Source organism: Gallus gallus, chromosome 11, assembly GCF_016699485.2.
Source record: "Gallus gallus isolate bGalGal1 chromosome 11, bGalGal1.mat.broiler.GRCg7b, whole genome shotgun sequence".
In the NCBI taxonomy this organism is placed as follows: domain Eukaryota; kingdom Metazoa; phylum Chordata; class Aves; order Galliformes; family Phasianidae; genus Gallus; species Gallus gallus.
This window is the reverse complement of record NC_052542.1, coordinates 7,226,883-7,247,528: the sequence shown is the minus strand read 5'-3', so window position 1 is coordinate 7,247,528 and position 20,646 is coordinate 7,226,883. Positions and strand designations below refer to the sequence as shown.

Genomic DNA, 20,646 nt, shown 5'->3' with positions numbered 1-20,646 from the left:
AAAACTTGGGGGGCTTGGGATAGGTGGGGGACTAGGAGAGAGGAGAACATGGAGAACTTGGAGCTTTTACATCTTTTTACAGAGTTGTTTAGTTTCAAGTAAGTATTCTGTGTAGCAGTAGTATGTCCGTGCTGTAACCTGTACAGTAATTTGCAATTCATTATGAGCTACACCATATAGTTGTGACACAACAGGTTCTTTCCATGTTATATTTAAATATACAGCAAACCAACAGTATTTGATTGAAGAATAGAATCGGTTGCCTAACCATTAGCAGGAATTTTGATTGGCACTATACCTGCTTTCCCAAAACATCTCTGACTCAGTTTCACACCTCGCAGATCTGACCTCTCACATTTAACTGCCAGGCCAATCCTCCCCTGCTCACTCCTCTGCACTAGGAGAGATCCAGAGGACCATGAACACAGCATTCCCACTGAGAATGCTGTGCTTCCATGATCTGTGACTTTATCCCGGAGTTGGACAAAATGACACAACTGCTATCACCAGTCACAGTTCACCCAGTGGTATTATGCTGGAAGCCCAGCTCTGAACAATTGCTTGGTTAAATAAATGCAACACATTTTTATGCCACACGGTTACGCTTCTAGGGGAGGAAAAAAGCACAAATACAAAAGGCAGATGTGAGTTATGCTACAAGTACTATGAAGACCTCAGCTCCTTACATCATCTAAGGTTAAAACAAAGTTTGTTCGAAGTAAGAATAGCAAAAATGAAACATCATTATCTCGACTGATTCAACACGTGACGGGGTTTCATTTAATTTATATGGAGTTTCATTCTTAAGGGAAAAGCCTATGCTAGAGCAGCACGCTATGACAACTTCCCAGTCAAAAAAAAAAATCATATTTCCTTCAATGGGCAAATACAGTAACACCTGCAGTATCCTTAAAATAGAAGAGAAATAAAGAGAAATTAATGTTCTTAACATATTTATGGGAAGTTAGATAAACATTAGTATGAATTAAACTACTCATAAGTAGAAATATATCTCATTTTCATTTGAGCTTCACAGAATAAATGCATCAATTACTGTTCCTCAGAGAGCACAATGGTCATGTTTGACAAGACATTCCATATTGTTTAGCCTAGACAGATCTAAAACAGGCAACAGAAAGTTAGGCACTCAACAGTGACTGGACAAAAAGGACAGCCAAGTAAAATGCGTACTCATGCTGACCTGCAGCAACAGCAGCTACCAGCTCACTCAAGTATTATTGAATTACTTGTACAAGAGTATGCACAGGTACTCTGTATTACACATATGCATCGACTTTGTAAAAATATGCAAAAAATAAGAGGTTGGAGGTAGATTTTCCTTATGCATTGAAAGAACCAATTTTTCCCCTCACTTCTCAGTCAGAAGCAGATTCATTTGTCTCTCTGCTGCCCTCCCCCTTCCTTAATCTGATTTCATAGTAACAATATAGAAATACTCAGAAATGTAACTGCACAGGGAATGGAAATAATATAGAAAGACAAGGAAGAACAGGCATAAAATATATTAGGTGTGAGAATCAGAATCAGAAGTTGCTTTCAGATAAACAACAAACAAGGTGGGGAGAACTGGGGAGAACGCCACAGTGGCTGGTATGTCACACGGTAATAAATACAAGGAATGCATTTAGCTATCTGCAGTGTAGGAGGAATAAATCACGACACTAAATCTAAGAAAACTACAGAGAGCTAATACAAAGACAGTAATTCAAGGTGTCTAAAATGTTTACTAGGCTAAGAAAACGGGGGTGTTCACAGATTTAAAGCCTTCAGCCACCGTACAAACCAGGCACTGAGTATCACCTGCTATAGTTGCATTACAATGATTAAATTCAATAACATGTTCATTTCACAGCGAACTTTCCTCCCACCTCTAAAGAGAACTCCAAGAACAGCTTCTTTTGAAAGCAACTGAATTACTTTTGCACTCTTTTCTCTTTGCTATTTTCCTCTGTCTCTCCTTCCCACTAACTTGAGGCTTGTAACGCTATATACATCCAGCAGAATCAAGGCACCAAAGCAGCTCCAAGTCTACTAGCATATTATACTGTGCTGGTAAAACGTGAAGGCAGATAAGGATTGCAGATCACCTTCCATAAATAGCAGATGGGCTGGTGCCACACTGCTCCAAAGCTAAAGCAACAAGGAATGGAGCTCTTCGAGCAGGTCCAGAGGAGGACCACTAAGATGATCAGAGGGCTGGAGCACCTCCCTATTAGGAAAGGTTGAGGGAACTGGGCTTGTTTAGTTTGGAGAAGAGAAGGCTCTGGGGAGACCTCATTGCGGCCTTCCAGTACTTGAAGGGAGCATATAAACAGGAAGGGGAACAGCTGTTTACGAGGGTGGATAGTGTGATAGGACAAGGGGGAATAGTTTTAAACTAAGATAGGGGAGGTTCAGGTTGGATATTAGGAGGAAGTTTTTCACACAGAGGGTGGTGACACACTGGAACAGGTTGCCCAAGGAGGTTGTGGATGCCCCATCCCTGGAGGCATTCACGGCCAGGCTGGATGTGGCTCTGGGCAGCCTGGTCTGCTGGTTGGCGACCCTGCATGTAGCAGAGGGGTTGAAACTAGATGATCACTGTGGTTCTTTTCAATCCAGGCTATTCTAGGATTCTATGATTTCCCATAAGGCAAATTAACATCACTACAACAACATGTAGTTCCAGAACCAGCTGAACCAACTCACTTGGTACGTTAATACTAATTGTCCTTTTTGTCTTTAAGCGTGCTTAGAAACAGTTTCTCAAATTCTCCTGCCTATTTTCAGGAATAAATCCTTGGGCATGAAAGGAAAATAGGGCTTAAGTATTTGAAAGTCTTCCATTTAGAACAAGAACACCAGATTTCCAAGAAAGCATAAAAGCATTTGCTGCAATGGCAGTGTAAAAATAACTCAAACAATGCAACTGAGACACCCCAAATAACAATATAGAAACTCGAATAGCTTGGGATTGCAAACGTCCATAAGAAACCAAGCCTTAGAAAAAACTAACTCTGCCTGGTGCAATCTTTTAGACCACACCATTTCCAAAGGTTACTTCAGACCTAACTTACTCTTAGATTCTGACTTTATCACATATATTTTTGGTGCTTAGGAACAAGAAATAATTCTTAGTGGTTCCGTCTTTAATAAGTGTGTAATATATACATATATTTATATACATATTCCCATATAATCATCGCAAGCAATCTGCAAGAACATCCTTCCCAAAGGAGGAGTGTCCATAGCAGGTGTATTTTACAACTGTTGCTATTGCTTTCCTTGGTCAATCATTATTACTTTCTTTAATATATGAGAGCTGCAGGAGAAAACATGGAACAAACAAATGTGTTAGGATATGTATGTTTAGTACCTGAATGGCACGACAGCACACACAGTTCATTTCTATACTTTTGGTATTTTAATACACTAATCATCTTGAAAACCGCAACAATTTTGTTTTGCTTCCAGCAAAGTCAAGAAAATTGAACACCTCCTTCCTGCAAGGAATGTATATCATATTACAAATGCTAGGAAATGTCACTTGTTTAAAGACATGCTGCCACATTGCCTTTGGGAGGCAGCCATGGTAGCTGCCTCAGCTGAAGAAAACAAAACTATTTGCACACGTATCTATAAGCTGAAAAAACACAGATAATAGTATGGAGTGCTGGACCACTCTGTTCAACTGCTAACAAACCTAACGGCAGTGCAATATCAGATATTTACAACCCGAGGTTATAAAATGAAATCAACTTGAGCTCATTATTTACTATATTATTGACAGAATACAAAAATGTTATTCTGGACACTTTCACTAAATCATAGGTACATAAGTGGGTACTAAACACAATAGGCATGGATTTATCTTTGACAACACAATGACAATTGTAGATTTTGGACATATACAATGAAAATGGACCACAGAATAAATAAGTAAAAATCAGTCTGGCCACTCTCCTACTGCCAGAGAAAAAACACAGGGATCATTGGATGGACCACTACGCTAGGTCTGCAGGAAGAGTTCTGCTGTTCTTATTTCATGACAGAAGAAAGATTAGTCAAGTCCTTGATAGCTGAGACAGTGGGAGACACATTAGATTCAGGGAGGTCTCCCAAAATGTAATGCCTACAGTGTAACTGAATGGCTAGAAGTAAGAATAGCATTATCAGAGAGGAAGTGTTCCTCTTAAACAAATGCAAAGAGAAGTGTGTTCACATTTTGTTACTTTTGATTTAGCAGGGAGTTGTTAACAAAAACCATAAGTAATAGGAGAATTCATAAACAGAGGTCAACAATCTACCAATAAGTTAAGGAATTGAGGAGGCTACCTGTCATTTTAGATCCAAGAGACTGAAAACCAACCTAAGCAAACATATAATACAGAAGACATCTGGCACAGGCTGTGACACACAACCATTAGCATTCTATTCACAGCCTCACTTACTCTAACAAGGGATTTGGTGAGAAAATTCAGTTATACTTCAATTTAATAAGCATCAATAAGGTACAAGTGCATTACAGAGGAATGACTGTGGTTCCATCCACCTTTATTTGATAGGATCAGCTAGTTTTGGCATCGTATCAAAATATAGCCCAGTTATGAATGAAAAACCTCCCCAGGAAGATAAGTAAAACTTACACAACTAGACAGCATCAGCTTTAGTGATTTCAGATCTACCTTGTGCCAAGGCCACACCACATACATCTGCATATAGTGAAATAATTTCAACATCAAGCACCCATAACTTGAGTTAGAACCACAGTTGACCATTTTTTCATGTAGTACGTCTCATAGAACATCATGTAACTACTAATATTTTTGATCACCCATCTGGGGGCACCAAAGTATAGCATTCTTGCTACAGGGTCTTAGATAACTTAAAATTAGGATGCCAAGTAGAAATCACATACTGAGCATCCGAGATTCAATTATAGCCTGTTATATCTGGCACAACATGGAATTCCACACAAAAGATGCATTAAAAACGCAGGACAGGATTTAGACTCCTTGAACATGAAAGCATTTCTGCTCTTCCTACAATGTCTACTATTTTTTTTTAATACACTTTCTTAAATACACTTTTTTTTTTTTAATACTCTTTATAACTCAGAATTTTGACTGCAAAATGCATGGAAGGAAAAGCTTCATTAATCCCTGATAATTTTCACTGCACATGGATGTTTTTGATCTTAGTATTAGCAAATTAGGAGGGGGAAAACAAAATAAAAAGCAGTTGATATTTCCAAAACATGTTTCAAGCTGGCTAAATTTCTAGTAGGTTTTTAATTAGAACAGGGAAAGCAAGAGGACCACGCTATCTCTCAGGAAGGATGTTTCAAGACAAGTACTAGGTCATTCTGGGAAAATTTGCCCTAAGTTACCAAATAATAAACCAGCTTCAGTCTGTAAAAGAGGCCAAGCAAGCGTAACTGAAGGTTAGAACAAGTTCAGCACAGAGGTAGACAGACAGCTCAGAAGACTTCAGCCCAACTGGAGTAATTCAGATAATCTCACTGAAGCAGATAGTATTACAAAACCTACTTCTAAAGATTACTTTTACTTATTAGCACTACTAGGAAATTACAACAAAGGCAAACTATACAGAATCTGCTTCAAGTTCACTTTTAATTAACCTTGTTATTTTCGTTCACTTTTAAGAGTTATAAAAAACAGTACTATTTATAGATAGAGTGTTCATTTCACTAATAACTGATGTGACCTTTCTGTTTAATGTCAGAGGGCTTTATTTCAAAATTAAAACCTTCAGCAACTACAGTTATCTTCAGGAACTGCCAGGGCATAAGCAATACTCTTAAGTTACAGTTTCATTTCACATTTGCTTCAGAACTCTAGGTTAATAAAGAGGAAAAGCTCATATTTTTTTACACGCTATCAAAATGCATCAAGTCTGAGCCTCCCCCTTACAAAATAAGATATTAAGAAGTTAGAAAAAGCGTGTACATGCCAAACATACCTAAAAAGATTTTCTCTTTTATGTTGAAGAACATGCATGTCTGTGCATACTTCTAACATGCACAACATTAAACTGGAAGTTACTTATGGATATGTCTGATTGTACATATAATAATATAAAATATAAATATAAACCATGTGCTGAACTAAAATTCTATGTTTCAAATTCAAACACTCACAGGATGGTTGAAATGACAATTGTATTAAAATCATTAAATGCCCCAAGGTCTAAGGTGTAAATAAAATACAGCTTTCCCCTGTTTTCATTAGACATCCACCCATCTATATGGGGAAAAAAATGAAAAGCATATTTAAACATAGAAAATACATACATTTACAACTTATTTTAGAACCTGTGGATACTTTTCATATGCATGATCCCAATCTTATGCAAAAACTTCACAAAGTCTTATTTCTTTATTACAAGGAAACGGCAAACCAAACCTTAGAACCTCATCAATTTTGTGCCTAAGTTTGTAAGTTTTCATGGAAGTAGAGCAACTCTCTAGTTTGGTTCTCAGACTTGTTTGGTCACGTTGGCATTAGTATCATACATTGACTACATCTACTTCCCAGCTGTACTAATTTAGCTTTTACAATACAGACACCAATGCAAGTACCAATGCTAATCAATTTCCAATTTACTTGCCATTGATTTTTGGTGTTAATCACAGGAAACAGTAATTCTGGGAACCACTTTTCTCACTTACTTCATCCTCTGAAAAATCTAAGCAAAAGCGCTTTCTATGTTCCATACAAGCTCATTTTTGTTTGCACATCTTTAAGAAATGAAGTTATAATAATGAGATTCTGGATTGTTTTTTGCTTTAAATTCAATAAGCGTTTCCGAGAACTCCTCAGTAAAACAGATAATTATAAATAAAAAGACTAAGCATTAAAATACCTTTTCATTATTAAGAATGATTACAGAAAAAAACAGAAGTATAAGCATTAATTCAAAAGCATAATTTAAATAAAACAGTTCTGAAGTAGTTGTATGCTGAACAGATATGCATCTGAATATGCAGACCATGTGGAACTATTTCTCTGCGTTTTAGTACTCCAAATGCAAGTTCTCAGGCAGAAAACTGTTTATTTTCATTATGAAGCCAACAATATTGTTTCAAGAAGTATAAGATAACCACTTTCAGTGCTAAGAGTATTTTCCCAATCTATTTTCGTGTTCAATGCTTCATCAACCAAATGCTGATTGGGCAGAACCAGTTTACTTCTCAACTATATGAAGATATTTATTCCCATAAAAAAACACATTAGTGTATCAATGCATCAGTATATAATTATCTTTTTCAAATTTTTAATTCATCACAGTGGTTATAATATTATAACAGATAGCAAAGGTGGTGGGAATCTTTTAGAAAGGTCAGGCACAACAAGACAAAATAGCTGTTTCTTTTCCATACAGATCCTTATTTATTCTTTTATCATTTATAGCTTAGCTCATCAATATAATTAAGGTAGTAATGGCAAAGACAGACCAATCCCAGCAGCATAAAAAGAATACGTAGCTAGGAATTTAACCAACTCTAGTTTTATATTAAATAAAGTAGCAGGAATTGTCCATGCTCATGCCCAGTATTCAATACCAAGAGAAATAACAGAGGTAACAGAAGGTCACATCACACAGGAAATTCAAAGAGATAACCAGTTTTTAAATAGTAAAAATATGTTTGGAAATAAACTGAAAATCCACAAAAGTTCCACAGAATGGCTGTTGAAAAGACTTCAAACAAAGACAGTGTGCACACATTTGTGTATATACACATAAATATACACACTGCACATTTTAAAATGCCACTAGAGCTAAGCTTTAAAAGGCTAGAAAATTTGTTTACAAACAATGAGCCTGGTTGTTTTGGTAGGGAGTAAACAGATCTACTGCATAAATAAGCTGTTATGGTAAATTATATGCAGAGGGGTTACTATGTTCTATCAAGACACAACTCACCAAAAAAATCTAAGTGAATAAGAATCTGTCATCAAGGATTACAGTGTCTTCAGAATCAAGGTTTAACTGATTACAACAGAAAAATGACTTGAGAACTGAATGAATGGTTGTCAAGAAAAAAGCTGTCTACGTATGTGTGTTTAAAATAAATAGGAATCAAAGCGAAAACACATTGTAAATGTTCTGGGACGTTAGGTTTCCAGATTCATAAAGCAAAACAACATAAGAAAATTAACCATCAGAAACCAGTAAAGAGAATGGCAATTAGCTTATACCAAGCTGTTTCTGCCTAATGACTGTTCCCACTTTACTCTTCCCAAAATGAAATTTACGATTTCTCCTTCACTGTCTGCAAACAGCTCCAGAAATATCTGCAATTACGCACACCATGTGCTGGTGTTCAACACAAGACAGGCTGCAAAAGCAGTATTTCCAAACTTTTGAATCACGGAACCAAATAAGGCACAAAATATTTAGTACATTAGATAACTTTCAGAGCACTCAATGATACATCTGTCACCATGATAGGAGCTGCAGCATGATTAAGAGCCTGAGGTAGTTCTCCCTCACAGATTTGGGCTTATTTACTGTTTTTTTAAAATATTTGCAGAGATGTGGCCTACTTCTTGTTAGAAGACTGTAAACTTAACAGTTATTGTAAATACACGTTCATCAGGAATACTTTTGTAACAGTAGTTAAATACTTTGGCTTAGAAAGAACCCAACAGCCCTAACTGAACATCTCATGTGTTAGCGAGTTTTAATCAGCAACCATCATGTTAAAAAAAAAGACATGAAGGTAAATAATCACTATCCTAAAAATTTTATCTTCAGAGAAAGCACTCGCTATACCTGTGAGAGCTTACACTTAGACAGTTGAATCAGTGTTCATCCAGTACCTATGCTAAATTTAAGCCTTTGCTTGGTTCAAGTTACTTATCCAAAATTGCTGACTGATACAAAACAACAATGGCAAAACCTAAATATCTTTCTGTTATCTAGCTTGAAATAGACGGTTTGCAATCAGTACCCAGCTATACAGCAGTTCTGGGTGGCCTTTATCTAGTGCTTTTTACTTGTCTTGGCCTCAGTTTCCAGCTGTAACACTTCTCTCCATCTCTGAGTGCACACATTTCAACTGTAAGTTTTCAGTGTGATGACCACATTGGGAACACTGTTTACTCAATAAAACAGTACTATCTCCATCTCTTGACTAACACATCTGATACACACTTCTGAGAAATACCGAATTCCTATTGACTTTAAACTGAGTGGATTAATACAAAAGTTACTTTTTTTTTTTTATCTTCCTGGAAGCTGTAAGAGTTAAATCCGGTTCAAATACTTACATTATGTAATGTATATCTTCCAGTCTGAGGATATGACACTTTTAAGACAGGTTTCTTACTCATAGAGCGTCCCTTAGAAATGCTCATTTAGACAGTCCTTCTCTATAAAACACACCTTAATCTGTCTAGACAAGCCTATTGTTATTAACTTCAAGATTATGTTCTTAAACTAGCTAATAACTGATTATGTATTACTAGACACCTAGCAACCCCATTCTAACAAGGTCACCACATTTTTCTCATCTTTCAGTCTATTTCAGAGCATGTGTAAAATATGACATTGATGTAAGATGCAATTCTGACCTCAAATGTCTAGGCTGAAAGTTCAGATCCTTTGCAAATAAAAAAATAGGTTCTGGAATACAGCTGCACAATTCAGGTGAAGGAAAAAAAAAAGTGAATTAATACAACATTTTAAAATATAGCCAGTGTCTAATATGTCTAGATCTATAAAGCAATGCAATTACATATACTTATCTCCTCCACACTGAAGTCATTAAGACCTCAAATTTCAAATTCCAAGATGAAAAACACCACCGTCTCATTTTAAAATATACTTCTATTGCTGAGAAATGATCACACTTTGTATGTAGATGCACAGTTAAATTTGCGTTTTTTACCCAGTTATAATTTAGTGAAAAAAATAAAATATATGAAACTGTCTAATGAGCCGCTGAATAAAGATTCAGCTATATCACTGAAATGCATATACTGATAAACCTAGCAAATAGCAGAATTTTTCACTATTTTTTGTCTCAAGTTCACTGTTCTTTGTTTTTAAACAAGTAGAAACATTTCTCAATGGCCAAACATTTCTTTTGTATCACTTCAGCAGGGCACATCATACTAGTAAATAAGTGCGTGACTTTATTAAGGTTGAGGTATTATGAAGTGTAACTATGAGTTAAAAATGAGTACTACACTATATACTATACAACTTAATGTTTTCAAAACAGTACAAGAAGATACAATATTTAAAATTAAATTGCTTTTTGATAAAATATGTGCATATATAGAGACAAGGTCAGGCAAAGCCAGATTCTTCTCTGGTTGGCACCCAGTAGCAGAATGAAAGACAATTGGCACAAATTGAAATACAAGGAATTCCACTTAAATATAACTCTCCTTCCGCTGTCAGATTAGTTAAATGCTGTAAAACATTGCCCAGTGAGGTTGCAGAGCTTCTGTCCTTGGATGCATGCAAAAGACAAATAGACATAACCCCAGACAACCTGCTCTAATCCCACTTTGGGCAGGTTGAACTAGACCATCTCCAGACACCCTGTCCAAATGCAGCCATTCTGTGAACTCGATACTCTCCCCTGGAGAAGCACACACTTAATGCACGTGAAGAGGATGCTTAAAAATTTTGTGGTTTTTTTTTTATCCTTATCCACAAAACTCAAATAGACCCTTCAGAAAAAAATTTATACTGCATATTTTTACACGGATTATTTAATATTACTAGCCTAACTTAAATTTACTTACCGAATTAAATACTATAAAAATAGACATGATGATAGTTTAATTGAAAAACAGCAGCAGCATTACTATCTGAAACAACATAGTTTATATCTCACCAAGAAAGATTAGTATTATCTTTGTTCTGGTTAGTGGATTTTTGGATTTGCAAAATCCTTACACAGTTAGCCTTTCATGAAGCATTGTTAGGGATTAAAAACATCTTTATGAACATGTTCTCATATAATGAAATCAGAACAATTTGACTTCATTTCACCCAGAGCAGGAGAAACATGCCAATTAAAATCTTTGTTTTGAGTGTTTATGTCTTGGCAGGTTGAAAATGGATTAGACAATAAACTAGTAGAAAAGATTCTCAGCTCAGAGAGGATTTTTGATTTTATTACTATTATTTTTTGTAATGTCAAGCACACTTTAAATCTCCTAAGCTGTTTATAATAGTAGAGTTACCAAAAATAGCCTAGAATAAAAACCACTGAATTGGCTGCATCTGTTGTACAATACAAAGAGCCCCCAAAACATTTCAGAACATTAGAAAAATGTCTTAATAAAAAAAGTGAACACTGGGCATTCTGAAGGGCTTTTTATCTTCATAATCATAAACAGTGGCACTGTCACAAGTAAAGACTTGATTTTTTCAGTTAAGAAGCACCAAAGCATTACTGAATGCTGTAATAGTATTAAGTCTTTCGGACTTCAACATGCAGACTACACTTGTACATCCCTGTCAATTCCTCCCTTGTAATTAATAGGATTTTAACGTGGATCAAAACCTATCCTTAACAAATTTTGTTCCAAATCAAGAATGGCAGTGCATGTTAAGATAGTCACAAGAAATCTCTCATTTTCACTAGCTCTTCCTCAATCAACCAACAAATAACAGACTACGCTGAGAAATAATATAGCAAGAATGCTACCCTCCCTTTCCTGCTGTTGGAAGGCTGTGCTGCCCCAGCTACACTGACAGAGCTAAAGAAATAGTAGAAACATTGAACAGTCCTGTGAAGTCATCCTAGACTGCACAGGGACACAGGGTAGTTGTGTGCATACTTCAGCAGTATCAGCACATTATTTTGGCACTGTTTGGCAGAGGGCATTTAGAATCCCAGTATTGCCAGTACCAGGCACACAGTTACATACGGCTTATTTTTTTGTTTGTTTTTTAACTAAAAGAAAAAGAACAAGTAAACAAAACCACACCACAAGCTGACTACTTTTATCATTACTTCCATGAGTCATTTGCCAAACTCTGTACAGTCTAGCACAAATTTAAGAAGACACTGTGAGAATGCTAAAAAGGTATTTTTTTTTTTTAAAGAGGCACAATGAGTCTCAAGGTGCAATTTCATGCTTGACTACAGGCAAACTACGTACATCTGCTGCTACTGAAAAGAGGAGTCTATCTTCTCTCCGTGCTTATACTAGCTCTGGCAACCCTGAAGCTCCATGATAACTTGCATCAGCTTAATAACTCAAGTGAAAATGAATCGTGTTCCATGCCCTCTCCCTCATACAGTTACTAGAGCAGATGAGAGAGAACTGCCATAAATGTACGGTCAGGACCAGGTGGCTTTTCCTTTTGGCAGCAGGCAGTCCTGGAATAACACGTCAGCCATGAAATATCAAATATCACTGATAAAGTATTATTTTTCTGCAACATATGCCTTGCTGACTGTTGATCTACTTTCAACAGGGTTAGCAAGAGCAGCTTCCCATATTGCTAACAAACAGTTAAAGAAAATAATTTAATTGTAATATTTTTTCCATTTTTCTTCTCAGAATGAATTAGTTTTCCTTTAGATTGCTCTAACATAACTGTCAGCAGTTTACAGGCTGGTTTGGCCCATAGATTCCAGCCTGAGGATTTCTATCCACGCTGCTAGAAGGAAACAAAAATCCATGTCTTTAAGTGGGGAGCTCTCCCAGAAGCTTCTATTCACATTTCCAGATATCAAAATAAAAGCTCCTAGTACTCCCCACACAAATACTGCTGTTTATTTGTACTGAATTGATAAATTTTCCAGTTAGTGCTGGTGATACATGGAACTTTCTGGACACTTTGTAGGCTAACTTGGCTGTCACAGATAGCTCTGAGTACACTTGCCAAACCTGTTCTAACTGTGACTGACCCACAGGGTTAACTTAGGAGTTCCTACCTTTATCTATCTGTGAACTTATACGTCCAAATCTTCATCTTAAAAAAATTACCTGAAATGGACCTCTCCTCTGCCCAAAATTCCAAAGAGTGAATAGAGTTAAGTGCCTTAGCACTGGTTATTGACATGACACTGATTATAATAAGCAACCATATACTTAATTTTCCGGTTGGAATTTCCACTTGACAGCTTCATGCAGCAATGTGCCAGAAATTAGTATTACAGTTTGACTATGCGCTAAAGTAATTAACTTAATCCCTGAAAATGAAAAGCATATTAAGTTTATGGACTCCTTCCTCTCTCATTCCTCTAATATTAAAAAGGGGAAAAAAATAATCTCTCCTTCCCAAACTGCCATACATGAATTGATGTATAAAGCACATCTAGCAAAAGAGAAAGCATTTCAAAATCCATTTAGTGTTTTAAGAAAGTAAATGAAGTTTAGCAAGATGTTTAAATATGCTTTGAGATATGAACCACGTAAGTGATAAATAGACCTCTGGTAATTGAAGGCTAAGATGCATTACATGTTTGACCTAAACAAACATTAAACAAAACAAAATCACCATCAACAAAACAAGAATACAGTTTTTATCTACCACAACAAAAATTATCTTCAGTATTTTTTGTGAATACTGAATTATAAATAGCTTATAGGATTATTCATATTGTAATAGAATAAGAAGCCTCACATGCAGTTTTCTCAGTGCTAGAATAAACTATAACAAAGGAATGAAATCACATTGATGTCTTTAAGAAACAAATTATGAGTTAAGTCCAGCGTTGAAAACACATCTCTGAACGAGCTACTTTCAGAATGAAAATGAAGGAAATGCAGCAAAGCACCTGACAGAGTTGCAAACTCTGAATAGTAGAGAAACATCACTGAGAGGAACATGCTTTGATGGCAAACAATTATTCAGAACAAGCATTATTTTTCATTAAATTACAAACCAGAAAAATTTATTATTCATTCTGACATTTTTTATTAAAAAACAACATTATTTAAAGTGTAAATACTGATTAAAAAACACAAGTAGCAAGGTCATAGTTACTGAACAGAGCATTCTAGAACAACTCTCAAGGAAAACGCCCAAAGTTGTAGAAGAATATATACAATATATAACATATTGATAAATTAATAATTTTATATTTATTGTGTATATTAATTTATAATTCAATATTTTAACAAATTTAAGTGATAAATAATTTTAGTAAAGTATTTAACACTTTCATGACTTACCAGCTGTGAAGTCATTATTTAAGTCTATAAATGCATGAGAGTGTGGTATATACATTCTACTCTGGGTGTCCAGTGCAGCATGCCGTGATAAGTTCCTACAAGGCAAGAAGAAAAAGCAATACATTTCATCAGTGCTAACAGACTGTTAACCATGACAATATCCCTTTAAAAAAAACAAAACTGAACATAAGTTGCATTCTTCTACCATTATGTAAACATTACAACTTAACTTATAAAATACTGAGTATTAAGTAACTGCTTGAAATGTTTTTTAAGAGATGATTCATAGAGAAGGGGCTTCGGTTAGCTTATATTAACTTCCTAAAATAAGCTTATTTGTACAGAAAAGCATCACTGTGCAGGAAGTGAAACGTACAGCCTGGACTTCCACAACTATAAATCCTGAAAAACTTCCCTGCCCTCCCCTTTTCCTCAAGCAGTTTTACTGTCAGTACTTATAAAATCTCCTCTGGCCCATCAGATGAAAAAAATGGACCTAATCACATGCTATTGAAATAGCTCATGCCTGTTACATAGGATAGACCATATGCTAATGATGCCATTTCCCAAGGAGGTGATGCAATTTCTTGTCTTTTTCTGAAAGTTTAGAATAAAAAACAAGAAAAATAACAAAGAAAACCACAATCAAAAACCATCCCCTGCCCCCTTACAGAAAAACAAAGTATTTTCTAGTTCTTTTGATGTACTCATTTTTGAAGTCAAGAAAGTTATGCAGCTCTACTGTAATTTAAAATGTTTTCATGAGCAAACGAAATAAAGCTTTTTTCCATGTAAGACATTGCTTATGTTGTTACATACAGATCAGTTTTATTTTGACCTCAGTCAGTGTATTTGTATCAACATACTACTCAAAGGATTTCAAGAAAAAATGAAACATTTTCCTTTCTTCCAAAGCTCAAATTTTTCAATATCTGTTATTTTCAGAAAGTGTCATAAAAGTGAAAGTTTTGTTCCACAAGCCATCAATTTAAAAAAAAAAAGCAATGAAATTCAACTTGGGATTAATGAACAAAATCATACTGCCAAGAAGGGTATATAATTTTCAACTACACATTTAAATGTTATTTGCCCTATGATACTTCACAATCACCTCTAAGGAAATGAAAATAACCAGTAATCAGTAACAGGTATAGACTTGATAAATACACTTTTCAAACTAATACTTACTGATGGGGGAAAATAATAAACAAAAAACGGACAAACATTTCTTAAGGGCCGTGGAAATGCACAATAGAAAGCTGATGTATAGTTGCCATAGAGACAGAGCAATCATCTGATTGATTTCCCCTGGGGTAACAGACCTCTTAAAACAACAGCTCAAGAAAACCACATGGGAACACAAAGAATTCCTAACATACACTTTTTTTTTTTCAGAACAAAGCAGTATTGATTGTACAGGAACCTAAAGCAGTGGCTACATCAATACCTGCATTTCTTATGAAACACAGGGAGCTGCAAGTTTCTATGTTAGCATTACTAAACAGTACTCAAGACAACGTTATCCAGTTCCACTTAAAAGCTGCAAAATACCAAGGTAGAATTAAATCTTTGAAGACCCAACCCTGTAAGAATAAATAAGCCTAGTTCTGGATTTTTCCCCCAATAATTCATTGTTACCATTTAATTTTAGAGATTAACAGTAAAATTGTTAAATTTTAGAGCATTCTTAACAGTTAAAAATAATCTTTTTCATATTCCTTATCAGTTGTTGATATTTCCCATTAAACTTGTTTATCCCAGCATCTGCTAGCTAGTCCCATGCTAGAAATCCCAGGGCTAGCAGAAACTTAAATCATAAACTTAGTCCCCTTCACTGCAATCCCATCACACAGAACTCCTGACAACTCTGAAGTGCTGCAAAGTGGCCTTAACTACTCCTTAAAGCAGAAAATGCAATAGAGACCATCACTGGCACACAATCATATTGTTACTCAGCAGTCTACCTTTTGCAAAAATCTTTTCAAGAAACCCACAAAGCATACCAAATATTTTTCTTGATAAATAGCTTAACACAATTAGGTGCTGTAATAGAACGTTCACATACACATGTGGAAAGACTCGAGTTCACACAGCTCCCATCTCACATCTCTGAATAGAAAGGACAAACAAGTTACTGAAATTCATGCTAATAAACACTCAGCTTACCCGCCTATCAGTATCTGTGGCTTATCTGAATCACTTGTGACACCAAAGACATCAGGAATCAAATCACCATTAAAGCTGAAAGTGAAAAACAGTTTCAGTATTACTTTAATTCATTCCAGGAGTCAAAACTGACCATTCTTTACTGATCCTATTGGGAAAATGCTAACTAAATTCAGGCAGTTAATAATTTTCAGCTGTGTAGGCTCTTCTCTGAGCTGCTAGCAGTAATGAAAAGACCACTAAGTATATTAAACTATGCCATGCATTTGATTTCCTAGTTGTGTAAGTCACTCCCTGTTACTTAACAAGAAAAAATATTTCTAGTTATGTTCCTTAAAGACTTCTTCAGATTTAAGAAGGCAGAACTGACAAAAACTCACACAAGTCTCTTACCTGTTCCACTCTACCCAAAAGAAGGATTCTCCAATTCCCAAATACATACACAGTTCTTGTATAACTACACACTTACATGAACAGGAGTTTTGTGAACCAGGTTTGAATTTCATTGCCACTGGTAGATGAAGTCTCAGCAGCATAGCCAACCAAATGTATCTTATTTGACATTGCAAATAAGGCATAAATATAAACTGAAAATACAGTATATGCACACACATTGCTTACAAGTAGTACAGAAAGAGCAGAAACTAGCTCCTTCCCCCAAGTACCTGCTGCCTGCCCTTCCTGCTAGATTTTCCACATATTTTTCATTCAAGCTAAGGAACAAATATTTTCACTGGGATAAGCCAGTAAAGTGTGTTTTTTTTCCTTTGAACTTCATTACAAACGAATGGCTTTTTTTTTTTTTTGCATAAAACATTGAGCACTGAAATTAAGAAATTTCAAAGCTTATTTAATTGCTGTGGCCAGGCTGATATAATAGATTTATCAAGGTGGCTGATTATATATGTTTTGACGTCTTTTATTAGGTCACTTGAGAAACCACAAACCATCCTCTTCTTGACAGGAGCATGCTTTAAATTCTAGTGTTAAAACATACTTAGCCAGTTGTTATTAGTCACTATTACAAAACACTAACTAAAAAGGTAGTCTATACTTACTCCATTACTAGAGGCTCATCATGAAAAGTCTTATTTATCATAGTTTTATGGTTAAGATCTAAAAACAGAAAATATTCATTCTATTAAAATACAAATACATTATGACAGTAACATTCAGCAAATATAACCCTTCTTCTCTTTATTTAGAGCTGTTAATTTTATGATAAGAAAAAAATATAAGCATACAAAACAAAATGCTCCTGGAGATAAAAGATAAATTTAAGCTTTTAATTTTGGACAGGAAAGGTAAGTACTAGCTCAAATGCTGGAGCTTGTTCTCTTTCCACTGAAACTTTCAACAAATAAACAGGTCTTAGTGAAATCTATTTTATGAAAACTCATATGAAATCTGAACTACCTGGGATGAAGATACTCCAAATTTATCACTGCACATAGGACTTCTGTTTAATATTTTGTCACTATAAAATATATTGTTAACAAGATCCACTGCACATTTCAAAATAAGATTAGAGATAGACTGCTTAAATGGGAAATGAGGATTTTAAGTCTTAATCAGGTTATCACCTCTGTCTTTCACCTCTAATCCCAGCTCTTTGTCACATAATTCCAGTACCCATCTCCCTTACTTCTTGTCTTAACTCCAGTCTCCACATTATCCTACTCTTGATTAGTCATACTTCCATCATCCTGGTAAGCACCACATACCTTCCCAGTACCCTCACTGCATACCAACCTCTAACTCCTTTCTAAGCTCCACTTGTGAATAAACAAACTTTGGAAGAGACACAAGGCAACATTAGTTTATCTAAATCCGTCACATCCTTCCTAATGCTACAACTACATTCTTTTCTCAACACTCGATCCAAAGCAGTTTCCTGGGCTGCTCAATTCTTCTCTGAATAAAGCCAGAACCTACCACCCATCTTTTGCCTCATTTATAACTACTTTATAATATAATTGTTCATAATATTATTTTTCAATAGGTTTTGTACAATTAAGATGATCTTCTGTGGCTTTTCGGTCCTTCTTCAAAGTGTAAACTCTTCCCAAAAAGCTTTTCTAGCCAACTCAACAGAAAATAGAGAGACTTCAAGTGGTCACATAATCTATGACTTACCCTAAGTCTTACCCTAAGATACAGTCAGAATACTTCTAGATACCTGAACACAGCTGAAAGATGATTGTCTAAGGTTCTTGAAAACTCCCAGTGCCAGAGACTTTACAACTTGTTCCCCAAAACCTATTTCAGTGTGTTTGTCTTTAAAGAACTTGGTTTTAACAGCAATATGAGTGTTATATTAATGTGGGTCAGTTTAGGTGTGTCATTTTGAAAAATTAAGCTCTCAACTGTACTAAGAACTTAGTGTACATCGTATAATCAAATATAGTAGTCTTTTGGGATAATCCTTGTGAAGTTCACATGTGTAATGGGGAAGCTGCAACAAGTCACCCTTTAGATAGTCAGTTACTATCAATCTGTAATATTGTTTGGTTATGCATGTAGCATGATATAAAAAAAAGAAAAGCAAGAATTTTAGCTTTGTTTTCTTACATTAATCACTAAATACTGTTTAAAAGCAAAATAGTACATGGGTATGAAGCTGCACAGCTGCTAATCATTACTTTAAGCATAAACATACTGTGGCACAACTTTCTGAAAATACCTGGAATTATTAAGAAATCCAAAAATCTTGTTAATAAGCAGTCTCAGCAACTCACCTAATGTTTGGTTGTGTCCCCAGAAAATGAACACTGACAGTTCATCTTTGCCATGATTTTGTGTTCGGGTAGTCAGGAGGACATCCATTTGTGAGTCACCATCATAGTCTCCCGGAACTACACTGGTTATGATAACACCTAGAGATCTACAATTAACAACAAATATAAAAGGGCCTCAAATGCAAATAATGGGACTAATGGGTACATAAAAACTAAATATGTGTACAAAGAAAAACCAAAGCACACAAATTGTGTAAGGGAGTGGGAAGTCACACCCACTACTTAATTGCACGCATGACAAAACTCGTTTCCGGATATTATGCCACATGAACCACATAATTAAAAAAGGAAAACAAAAGAGTATCAGAAATCACTCAAAAAACCTCTCACTCAAAGAACTCACCTAAGCAGAAGCCGAACCACAAAGGTAAACAGATAACATCAGCAGACAGTTCTAGTCCTGACTGTGAAGATGCACTTCTCCCCCCCCCCCCAAAAAAAAGGACCACTTATATCATTTCACCATTCAATATCAATACTTACTTCATTGGTAACTTAACACGAGGCTTAAAGTAAGGTTCCTTTTGGTCTGCCAAAAAGATAATCAATTCATTTCCTGCAAAGCAAATATGGCAACATATAAACCTCACAGATAAGGATCATAAATGGCTTATATATAAAATAAGGAGTTACTCTACAAATGATAATTCCTCACAGCATCAAAAAAAAGAACCACTTCTTCCTCATTAGAAAGGAAGCAAAAGAAATACTTCTTCAGTATAATACTATAAACCTAATTGTATCATTAACATAATCTACTAGCATCAGAGGAATGCTAATGTCAAGAATGTTCTTTGGCACTTGGCATTAAACCTCCCTCCTTGCTACTGTTATCATATTATTTGAAACCTCCTATACTGAATTAGCAAATACTACCTGGGGAAAAATATTAGGCATCACTTCTGTATAAACATTTACAGCTTAAAAGTCAACTTGAAGGAGTTCTTGCAATATTGTCTCTGACACAGCAGGATCTGATACTTCTTTGCCAGGACTCTGGACAAAAGCAAATTAAGAAGCTTAGAGAAGTAACCTGGCTCCCCACGGAACTTCCTCATTTGCAATAACACAGGCCACAGACTTTCAGTTGCTTCAACTGCACTTCCATCTCAGATGCCATCCTCTTAGATTGCCCCTCTGCTGCCATCTGTTACACAGCAACAAAACGTTAAACCTTCCTGACATACCCCGTTACATCTACTGCCATACCAGCAACATCCACCTCCAACATTGTGGGCTAATAAAATAGGAGACATTACTTTCTGAGCAGTCCTTGTACTTGTACAGGTAAAATCACAGCTCAGAGTTAAAAGAAAAAACAACACAATGTTGTTACTCACCTTTTATTATTTTGTGTTTTGAATCTTTAATGAACTCACCCGTAGCATCCCAGCATATAAGAACCACATGAAAATTCAGCTCTAAACTGGAGCTACTAGAACATATTTGAAGGACATAATTCAGTGACAAAGGTCAAAGCCATGAAAGGGCAGAACAGAAATTTC

At 35.6% G+C, this 20,646-nt stretch overlaps 1 protein-coding gene across 7 annotated transcripts in view; it reads right to left on the bottom strand.

Annotated features, from left to right (window-relative positions):
• The window catches only part of ITFG1 (integrin alpha FG-GAP repeat containing 1), a 73,018-nt gene that overhangs the window by 50,490 nt on the left and 1,882 nt on the right, over positions 1-20,646 (bottom strand). For 2 of the 7 annotated variants that reach the window (XM_040707061.2, XM_046899443.1), the window contains exons 2-8: positions 20,521-20,646; positions 20,175-20,288; positions 19,625-19,697; positions 19,082-19,227; positions 17,402-17,459; positions 16,344-16,418; positions 14,178-14,272 (exon numbers count right to left, since the gene is read on the bottom strand). In XM_040707061.2, coding sequence (XP_040562995.1) covers positions 14,178-14,272; positions 16,344-16,418; positions 17,402-17,459; positions 19,082-19,227; positions 19,625-19,697; positions 20,175-20,199 — 472 coding nt within the window. In that variant the 5' untranslated portion in view covers positions 20,200-20,288; positions 20,521-20,646. Of the gene's footprint in view, positions 1-14,177; positions 14,273-16,343; positions 16,419-17,401; positions 17,460-19,081; positions 19,228-19,624; positions 19,698-20,017; positions 20,138-20,174; positions 20,289-20,520 lie in introns of all 7 variants that reach the window. The other 5 variants (XM_046899445.1, XM_040707062.2, XM_046899444.1 and 2 more) reach the window with 5 other exon arrangements.